General features: G+C 45.1%; 1 protein-coding gene across 1 annotated transcript in view; it reads left to right on the forward strand.

Moving 5' to 3' along the window:
• Positions 1–10659, forward strand: part of dscaml1 (Down syndrome cell adhesion molecule like 1) — a 281826-nt gene that overhangs the window by 182743 nt on the left and 88424 nt on the right. Inside the window, exon 6 of the mRNA XM_063204745.1 lies at positions 9523–9798. Coding sequence (XP_063060815.1) covers positions 9523–9798 — 276 coding nt within the window. The remainder of the gene's footprint in view (positions 1–9522; positions 9799–10659) is intronic.

Here is a 10659-nt window from a genome sequence, read left to right on the forward strand (position 1 = left end):
CAGTATAGTAAAATGGTAGTTTTTACCTCTGATTAACCTGTGGAAAATTGATGTTTAATAGGAAAGTAACATCATGAGGAAATTCATAACTAGTGAGAGCATACAATGTGAAACGGTCAATACATGCAGGAAGACAGTATACTATTACACTGGGCTATGTGCTCAGGGGTGTGGAATGAAGAGGTTGAGAGAGAGAGAGAGAGAGAGAGAGAGAGAGAGAGAGAGAGAGAGATAGAGAGAGATAGAGAGAGAGATGGAGGAAGAGAGAGATAAACTGAGAGAGAGCTAGAGAGAGAGAGAGAGATAGAGAGAGTGGAAGAATAAAAGAGAGACAGGGTTAAGATGAAGAAAAAGAATCAGAGAGACAGAGAGAGCGAGAGAGAGAGTGTGTGAGAGAGAAAGAGAGAGAGAGATAAACTGTGAGAGAAAGAAAGAGAGAAAGAAAGAAAGAGAGAGAGAAAGAAAGAGAGGAAGAAAGAAAGAAAGAAAGAAAGAAAGACAGAAAGAAAGAAGGAAAGAGAGAAAGAAAGAAAGAAAGAAAGAAGGAAAGAGAGGGGGATATAAAAGAAAGAGAGAGAGAGAGAGAGAGAGAGAGGACGTCGAGATGAGGAATGAGGATGAGAGAGAGAGAGAGAGAGAAAGAAAGAAAGAGAGAAAGAGAGGGGGGTATAAAAGAGAGAAAGAGAGAAAGAGAAGGGGATATAAAAGAAAGAGAGGGGGATATAAAAACAGAGAGAGAAGGAAAGAGAGGGGGATATAAAAGAAGGAAAGAGAGGGGGATATAAAAGAAGGAAAGAGAGGGGGATATACAAGAAGGAAAGAGAGGGGGATATACAAGAAAGAGAGGGGGATATAAAAGCAGAGAAAGAAAGAAAGAGAGGGATATACAAAAGAAAGAGAGGGGGATATAAAAGAAAGAGAGAGAAGGAAAGAGAGGGGGATATAAAAGAAGGAAAGAGAGGGGGATATAAAAGAAAGAGAGGGGGATATAAAAGCAGTGCGATAAAGAAGGAAAGAAGGAAAGAGAGGGGGATATAAAAACAGAGAGAGAGAGAAAGAGGGGGATATATGAATTTTGATAATAAATAATAAATAGTAATTTTAAAAAAATATGTAATGAATCATTAATTAAATTGATAAAAATAATTATAAATATTTAAAATAAATAAAAATTATAAATATAGATATATAAATGATTTTTATAAATAATAATAAAAAAATAATAAATTATACATATGAAATTAAATAATTTTAAAATTAATAATAAAATAAGGGGGGGGAAAAAAAATAATGGAAAGGAAAGAGAGGGGGATATAAAAGAAAGAGAGGGGGATATATGAAAGCAGTGCATCCATCAGCTCAGCTTAGCCCCGTGGAGGCTGATCCCTCCGGACAGGAAGTGCCCGCTGCCTCGTCCAATCAGAGGGCTGGTCAGCCGGTCACCGTGGCGATGGGCTGGGACAGCCGCCTCTTAACACATGCCGCCCCCACTCTGTGTCACCGCGACCAGACAAGACAGCACAGAGCAGTGTAGTGGAGTGTAGTGTAGTGCAGTGGAGTGCAGTGTAGTGTGTGTGTGTGTGTGTGTGTGTGTGTGTGTGTGTGTGTGTGTGTGTGTGTGTGTGTGTGTGTGTGTGTGTGTGTGTGTAGTGTGTGTGTGTGAGAGAGAGAGAGAGGGGGGGGGGGAGAGAGAGAGATGGAGAGATGGAGGAGAGGAGATGAGATGAGAGGAAGAGAAAGGTGAGGAGAGGAGAGGAGAGGAGAGGAGAGGAGAGGAGAGGGGAGAAGGGAGATGAGAGGAGAGGAGAGGGGAGGAGAGGGGAGGAGAGAGGGGAAGAGAAGAGAGGAGTTGAGAGGAGACGAGAGGAGAGGAGAGGAGAGGGCAGGAGAGGAGAGGAGAGGAGAGAAAAAGAAGGGGGGGGGAAAGAAGGAAAAGAAGGATGGGGGGGGGGGGAAAAAAAAAAAAGGTGAGGAGAAGGGGGGAGGGAGGGAGGATGAGGGAAGAAAAGGGGGAAAAAAGGGGGGGGGGGGGGGAGAGGAGAAGGAAGGGGGAGGAGAGGAGGAGGGAAAGGGAGAGGAGGGAGGGGAAAGGGGGGGAGGAGGGGAGTGGAGAGGAGATGAGGGGGGGAAAAAGGGGAGGGGGAAGGGAAAAAAGGAGAGGGGGGGAGAGGGGGGGGGGGGGAAGAAGAGAGGAAAGGAAAGGGAGATGGGGGGGGAAGGAGAGGGGGAAAAAAAAAGAGAGAAAAAAAAGAGAAAAGAGCAAAAAATAAAAAGAAGAAAAAAAAAAAAAAAACCTATAGATCGAAAAAAAAAAAAAACTAAAAAATAGAAAAAATAAAAAAAAAAACTGAAAAGAAAAAAAGAGAAAAAAGAAGGAAGAAAAAAACAAAAAAGAGAAAGAAGAGAAGAAAAGAAAGGAGGGGAAAAGAAGAAAAGAAAACGAAGAGAAAGAGAAGAGGAAGAGAAAGAAGAGAAGAACGAAAAAGAGGAGAAGAAGAAAGAGAAAGAGAAGAAACAAGGAAAGAATAAGAAAGATGAAAGGGGAGAAGGAGAGAAAGAATAGAGAAGAAAAATGAGAAGAGAGAAAAACGAAGGAGAAAAAAAAAAAGAAAAAAAACAAAGGAAAAAGAAAGAAAAATAACAAAGAACAATGAAGAAAATACAGACGAGAAAGAGAAAGAAAAGAAGAAAAGAGAAGAAGAGAAGAAGAGAGAAAAGAAGAAACAAAGAAAAATAAAGAAAAAAGGGAAAATAATAGCAAAAGAAAAAAGAAAAAAGAAAAAAAAAAACAATAAAAAAAAAGAAAGGAAAAAAGAAGAGAGACAAAGAAGACAAGAAAAAAGATAACAGAACAAAAAGAAAAATTAGTATAGATAAAAAAAAAAGAAAAAAGAAAGAAGAAAAGAAGAGAGAAAGAAAAAAAGAAAGAGTGAATAAAGAAAAGAAAAGAAAAAGAAAAAAAAAGAGAGATAAGAAAAAGATAGAAAAACAGAAATAAAGAGAAAAGCAGAGAGAAAGAAAACACAAGAAAGAAAAAAAAAGAAGAAAAGACAAAGAAAAAAAAAAGTTAAAAAAACGAAGAAAAAAGAAAAAAAAAAAGAGAAAAAAAAAAAAAAAAAAGGATAAAAGAATAAGAAAGAAGAAATAAAGAAAAGAGAAGAGAAAAAAGAAGAAAAGAAAAAAAAAAAGAAGAGAGAAAAAAGAGAAATAAACAAAAAAAAAAAAAAAACAAAAGAAGATAAAAAAAAAAAATAAGAAATACGAATAAAACGAGGCCTGGAACAGGAAAAGGGGGGAAGGGGGACACAAGGGGAGAAAGGAAAAGGTGAAAAAGAGGGAGACGGGATTCGTCGAAATAGGTGCGTGACTAGAAGAAGGGGCGGGCAGGTTCGGGGTGAGAAGCGCGGAAAAGCAAGAAAAGAAAAGAAGAAAAGAGAGGAGGGGGGGGGGGCAAAGGGAAAAAACAAAAAAAGGGACGAGCGAGGAGTGGCCGAGGGGGGAGTGGGGGGGGTGGGGGGGGGCGTGGGGCGAGAGGGGGGGAGCACGCCAGGGCGGGACGCCGGGGGGCGGAAGCGGGAGGGGGGCGGGGGGGGGCGCGGGCGCGTGGTGGAGCGTGTGAGGGGAGGGGAGCGTGTGCGAGGCGTCGCGAGAGGGGGGCGGGCCGGGGGGGCGCGGGGCGCGGGGGCGGGTGGGGGGGGGGGGGGGGGGGGTGGGGGGGGGGGGCGGGGGGGAAGGAGGGGGGAAGGAAAAGAAAGGGAGGGGGAGGGAGAGAAAGAGGAATAAGGGAGGAAGGATAAGAAGGAGGAGGAAGAAGAAAGAAAGAACGAAGAAAAAGAGACGAGAAAGAAGAAAAGGAAAGAAGGAAGAACAGAAGAGAAAGAGGGGGGGGGGGAAGGGAAGAGAGAGGGAAAAGAAGAAAGGGGGGGGGAATAAAGAAAGGAAAAAGAGAAGGGGGAGAAGAAAGGAGAAAAGTAGAAAGAAGAGAAAGATAAAGAGAAGAGAAAGAGGAAGATAGAGAGAGAAAGAGAAGACAAAAAACGAGAAAAGAACGAGAGAGGGAGGAAAGAGAAGAGACACTTGAAGAAGAAAAGAGAAGAGGAAAGGAGACTGAAGGAGGAGAACAGGAAGAAAACAGAGAAGAGAGAAGGAAGTAAGAAAGAAGAAGAAGAGAAAAAAAAAAAAAAGGAAAGGAAAAAAAAAAAGGGGGGGGGAAGAGAAAGAAGAAGAAGGGGAAGAATAAAGGAAAGAAGTGGGGGGGAGAGAAGAGGGAAAAAAAGAAGAGAAAAGAGAAAAAGGAGAAGAGAAGAAGAGACGGCAAAGAGAAAGAGAAAGAGAAAAAAGAAGAGAAAGAAGAAGATGAAAGAGGAAAGAGGGAAGAAGAGAAGAGAGAAGAAAGTAGAGGAGAAAAAAGGGGGAAGAAAAGACGAGCAGAAGGAAGGAGGGAAAAAAAGAAAAGGAAAGGCGGGAACCAAGGGAGGGAAGAAACGAGAAGAGAAGAAGAAAAGAAGAAGAAGAGAAAAGAATGTGAGAGAAAAAAAGAGAGAGAATGAGACTAGAGAAGAAGGGGGGGAGAAGGGAAACGGAAGAAAGAAAGGGAGAGAGAAGGGAAAGAGGAGAAGATAAAGAAAGAAGAGAAGAGAAAAAGAAAGAAGGGAACGAGAGAAAGGAAAGGAGGGGAAAGAAGGAAAAAGGGGAAGGGGGGGGGAGAGAAATAGAAAACGAAAAAGAAGAAGAAATAAAGAAAGGGGGAGAAGAAGAAGAGGAAGAGAGAAAAGGGAGAGGAAAAGGAGGGGGAGAAGGGAGAGAAGGAGAAAAAGAGAGGGTAGAAAAGGAAAAGAAGAAAAGGAAGAAGGGGGGGGGAGAAAGAGGGAGGCAGGGAGGAAAGAAAAGGCGAGAAAGAGGGAAATGCAGGGGAGGAAGAGGGAGAGGAGAACAAGAGAGGAAGCGAGGGGAAGAGAAGAAAAAAGTGAGAGAGAACGAGCGAGAGAAGAAGAGAGAGAGAGATAAGAAAGGGGCAGAAAAAGAAAAGAAGAAGAAGGAAGAGACAGAAAGAAGAAGAGAAAGAGAGAGAAAGAGAGAGAAAGAAAGAAAGAAACAGAAAGAAGAAGAGAAAGAGAAAAGTAGGGAAGAGAGCAAAAAACGAAGGAGAGGAATGAACGAGATGAATGAAGAAGAAAACAGAAGGAGAGAAAAGAGATAAGAGAAAGAAAGGGAAGGAAAGAGAAAGAAGAAAAAAAAAAGAGAAAAGGGAAGAAAGGAAGGAAAAGAAGAGAAACACAGACCACACAACCGAAGAAAGTAGAGAAAGCACAGAAGAGAACGAAGAGAAAAGAAAAGAGAGAAAGTTGATAAGAACGACGAAAATACATAGAGAAGGAGAAAAGGGGAAAAAAAAAGGAGGGAGAAGGAGAGGGGAAAGGAGAAGGAGAAGAACGAGAAAAGAAAGAAGAAAAGTAGAAAAAAGGAAGAGAGAAAGAGAAATGAGAAAAAAAGAAAAGAGGAAAGAGAGACACAAATAGATGAAGGAAAGAAAGAGAGAAAATAGAAAGGAAGAGAGAGAAAAGAGAAAGAAGAAAAGAAAGAGGGAAAAAAGAGAGGAGAGAGAGAAGAAGAGAGAGAAGAAAGAAGAGAAGAGAGAGGATAAAAAAAAGAAAAACGAAGCAGAAGAGGGAAAAAAGAAAAGTACAGAAGAAAGAAGAAGAAAGAGGAGAAATTAAGATACGGAGAAGAAAGAGAAGAAGAAGAGAGGAGAAGAAAAGAAGAGCAAAGAGAAAGACGTGAGAAAAGAAGAAAAGAAAGTAGAGAAGCACAGCGAAAGAGAGATGGGGGAGGAAAAAAAAAGAGAGGAAAAGAAAGAGAGAGGAAGAAAGAAAAAGGAAGAAGGAAGGATACGAGAGGGACCAAGTATAGAAAGAAAAAAAAAAAGAACAGAAGAAAAGAAAGGAGAGAGGATACGGAGAAGAAAGGGGAAAGAAGAGAGAGTAGAGAGAGAGAGGGAGAGAATAGGAGAGGAGGAAGAAGAGCTGGTTGGAAAAGGCTTGAAAGAAGGGTGGGAGCGGAACAGGAAGAGTATGATGCAGGGAGCGAAGATTGGCGAATAAGAGAGGGGAGGAAAGGACGGAATGAGAAACCCAGAAAGAAGAGGGGATGATGGAGAGAGGTTAACGGGGAAGGGGAGAGAGGATGGAGGGGAGGGGAGAAGAGGAGAGTGGAGGAATATAGAGGAAGAGGAGTGGAGAGAGAATAGGAAAGGGCGAATGAATGGAGGAATGATAATGGGAAAACCGGAGGAATGAGAGAAGAAAGAGGAGAAAAGGAAAGAGAGAAGCCAATGACGGGTCGAGGTAGAGGAAGAGAAAGGGTGTGTGGGAGAAGCAAATGGAAAGTTGACCGGGATGGTAAGCAAGGAGGAGTATCGGAACGAGGAGAAGACTTCGACGAGAGAAAGAGGGTGATGAAGTGGATGAGAATCCGGAGAAGAGGAGGCGGGTGAGAGGGGGAAGGAAGGAGAGGAAAGAAGAGGAGATGGGGAGAGGAGGGTAGGAGAAGAAAAAGAAAGAAAAAATGTGTAGGAGACGATTCTTTAGAAAGAAGAATAGATAGGTAAGAGAGAGGGAAGGAAGGAAAAAGATGGAGAGAGAAAGGAACTGAAAGAGAAAGACAGGATGTCGATGCGTGAGAAGGGGAGGGAGTGGGGGGAGAGAGGATGAAAGAGAAGAGAAGAAGATGATGGATTGAGAGGAATGGGTGAAGAGAAGAAAACTGAGAAGAGAGAGTAAGTAGGGAGGGGGAGAGGGGGAAGGGGAGAGAGGGAAGAGGAAGAGGAGGAGGGGAAGAAAGAGAGAAGAGAAGGATGGATGGATGTAAGAGGAGAGATGGAAGGGAAGAGAGAAAGAGAAAGAGAGAGAAGGAGAAATATACGAGAAAAGGGAGGGAAGGAACGAGAGATGAGAATAGTAAGAGAGGAAGGGCGCGTGGGAAGGAAAGAGAGAAGAGAGTTAAGAGGCAGAGAGAGAAAAGAGAGCGTGATGTGAAGAGAAGTAGAAAGGTGAGAGGGGAATGACCAATCGAGAGCAAAGAGATAAGGAAGAACGAGACAGAGTGGGGAGAAAAAGCGAATAGGAAGGAAGAGGAGAAGAAATCGGAAGGGAAGGATCGGAAGAGAGGATGAACTGAAAGAGTAATGAGGACCGAGGGAAATTGAGGAAAGGGAAAGAAAAAGAGAAGAAGGGAGAAGAAGTGGGGGGAGATGGAGGGGAGAAAGAGCGGAAGGAGGAAAAGGGGGGGAAGGAAGGAGGGAGAGGAGGAGTTTGAGGAAGGGGTTAGTTGACGGAGCCGGGATAGGAAGGGAACGAAAGAAGGAAAGAAGTGATGACGAGGACGGGGAGAGAGGAGAAAGGGAGGAGATGGGGGGAGGGGAGGAGAAGGGAGACGGAGAAGAGAAAGAAGTGGAGAAGAGAGAAGGAAGAGGGGGAAGAGAAGGAAGAGAAGGTGAGAAGAGAAGAGAGGAGGGGAGGAAAGTGAGACGAAGAAGAGAGAGGATGAGAAGAGAACCCCCCCACCCCCCCCCCCCCCCCCCCCCCCAACAAGGGCGCGGAGGAGGATAGGAGAGGGAAGAGGAGGAGAGGAGAGAGATAAGCGAGCAGTGATGACGACGAGAGAGTGAGAGACAGGAAGGAGAGAGAAGATGAGGAGAGAGTGGGAGAACAAGAGAGGATTGATGAGGACAGGGAGGGAATGAGAAGAAAGGAGAGGAGAAGGGGAGACAGCGCGGAAGGAGAGAGAGAAGGAGAGAGACAGTAGTTGAGAGGAGGAGAGGGGGAACGGTCGAAGGGATGATGAGTGGGGGTGAGGGGAGGGACGGGGGGGTGGGGGTGCGATGAAGTGAGGCCACCAGGCGGGGGAAAGCGGTGGGAGGGGGGAGGGGGGCGGGAGCGGGTGTAGTCGACGGGGAATGAGGGAGGAGGGGGATAGGGACGGAGGAGAGAGGGAAAGAGAAGAGAGGAGATGAGAAGAGAACACACACACACACACACACACACACACACACACACACACACACACACACACATACACACTCTCCGAACTCCCCCCAGCACATAACACCAGCTGCCTCATTGCTCACTGACATTTCTCTCTCTCTCTCTCTCTCTCTCACCCTCTCTCTCTCTCTCTCTCTCTCTCTCTCTCTCTCTCTCTCTCTCTCTCTCTCTCTCTCTCTCTCTCTCTCTCTCTCTCTCTCTCTGCCCCCCCCTCTCTCTCTTGCTCTCTCTCTCTCTCTCTCTCTCTCCCTCTGCCACGTCTCAGTGAGTCCGTCTCTCCTCTCCTCCCCCTCTCCTCTCCTCCCCCTCTCCTCTCCTCTCCTCTCCTCTCCTCTCCTCTCCTCTCCTCTCCTCCTCCTCTCCTCTCCTCTCCTCTCCTCCCCCTCCCCTCTCCTGCTTCAGTGCGGTGTCTTCATGTGTCTTTATTTCCTCCTGAACAGCAGCAGTCATATCTCAGCACACCAGAGTGGATGCGTGTACACAGGGCCGGACTAACACACAGGCTAGATATGGCTGCAGCCTAGGGGCCCCCCACCTGCCAAGGGCCCCCACAGGCTAGATATGGCTGCAGAGTAGGGGCCCCCCACCTGCCAGGGACCCCACAGGCTAGATATGGCTGCAGCCTAGGGGCCCCCACCTGTTAATGGGGCCCCCTGATTGCCCAAAAAGTGAAAGATTGCAGATTTGGGACAAGATAAAATATTGAAAAATCAATCTACCATGTTGAGAACAGTTGGCTACAGGACATGTTATCCTGAATTTCTTGCTCGTAATTATGACTTATTATCTACGTACGAAATTTCCCATCTGGGGGGGGCCCACAGCAACCTGTAGCCTAGGGGCCCCCGGGCCATCTTAATCCGGCCCTGCGTGTAGTGTACCTGGCTCCTTCCTGATGATATGTGCACAAAAGAACCACTCAGTGTAACGCCCCTGTACACCTATCTCACCCTGTCTAGCTTTTTATCACACATGTATACACAGTGCACTACTAGACATACTGTATGTGTGCTACTCACATACTAACATACTGACACACATATGGACACAAAACATACAACAAAAACACAGAGACACACAGGCACTTACATGCACACACACAGACACAGACACAGACACAGGTACTTACGTTTGTACATGCACACACACAGACACAGGCGCAAGTAAGCACGTACTTACACACAAACACACACACATAGATATGGACATAGGCATTTAAATAATAAGCACATTTACATCACATAGAATTCTATTCCATTCTATTCTATTCTATTCTATTCTATTCTATTCTATTCTATTCTATTCTATTCTATTCTATTCTATTCTATTCTAGTATAGATTCCCTAGTCTAGCATGTTTGCCTTTTTGGTGCCTTGTAGCTGCTATTACATCATATTATGTTGGTATTATGTTGGTCTGACCATGTCCTTTCTGCTTCCTGTCTTTCTCTGTCTTCTCCTTCTTCTCCTTCCTCCTCCAGAGCCACTGCGCGTGACGCTGTCCCCTAAGAACCTGAAGACGGGCATCAGCAGCACGGTGATCCTGTCGTGTGCCGTGCAGGGCTCCCCGCACTACACCGTGTCCTGGTTCCGCAACACGGAGCCGGTGCTAGCCGACCAGCACTTCTCCATCCAGGGGGCCCACAACGAGACGCTCTTCATCACCGCCGCGCAGAAGAGGCACTCGGGGGCCTACCAGTGTTTCGCCACGCGCAAGGGACAGACCGCACAGGACTTCTCAATCATACTGCTGGAAGGTGAGGAGGACACACACACACACACATACATGTAAGCACACACACACACACACACACACACACACACACACACACACACACACACACACACACACACACACACACACACACTCAGGTCAAACACAGACCGCACAGGACTTCTCAATCATACTGCTGGAAGGTGAGGAGGATGAGTACACACACACACACACACACACACACACACACACACACACACACACACACACACACACACACACACACACACACACACACACACACACACACTTATACATGCACACACACACACCATACAGGGCCTTCTCACACACATACACACACACACTCAGGTCAAGGGACAGACCGCACAGGACTTCTCAATCATACTGCTGGAAGGTGAGCAGGACACACACTACACTGTGTGCAGAATTATTAGGCAAACGTGTTTTTTGACCATATTGTCTTTTTTATGCATATTTTCCAACAGCAATCTATATGAACATGAAAACCTATTGGATTTAAGCATTCCAGGTCATGCATATTTGTATAATAAGATGGGGATGTAGTCGAAGGTGCCCAACACCTTATATCAGGTGTGCATAATTATTAGGCAAATTTGTTTTTTTTTCTGGGAAAATGGGCCACAAAACAGATCTAACAAACTCTGAAATGTCTATAAACAATTTTGAAGTGTTCTAGAGGGATGTGGCTGTCTTGAAATTAGCAAGATGTTGGTCACGTTGGCACAGAACTATCAGATGCACCGTTACAAAGTCATCAGTCTCTTAAGAAATGTCACTGCCAAAGATTGAGAAGAATTTAACGTGAAGCTACAAAAAAAAATTACCCTACAGTCCTATCATATTCCAGAACAGAAACCAA

The sequence above is a fragment of the Engraulis encrasicolus genome, chromosome 8 (genome assembly GCF_034702125.1).
Source record: "Engraulis encrasicolus isolate BLACKSEA-1 chromosome 8, IST_EnEncr_1.0, whole genome shotgun sequence".
Taxonomy (NCBI): Eukaryota; Metazoa; Chordata; class Actinopteri; order Clupeiformes; family Engraulidae; genus Engraulis; species Engraulis encrasicolus.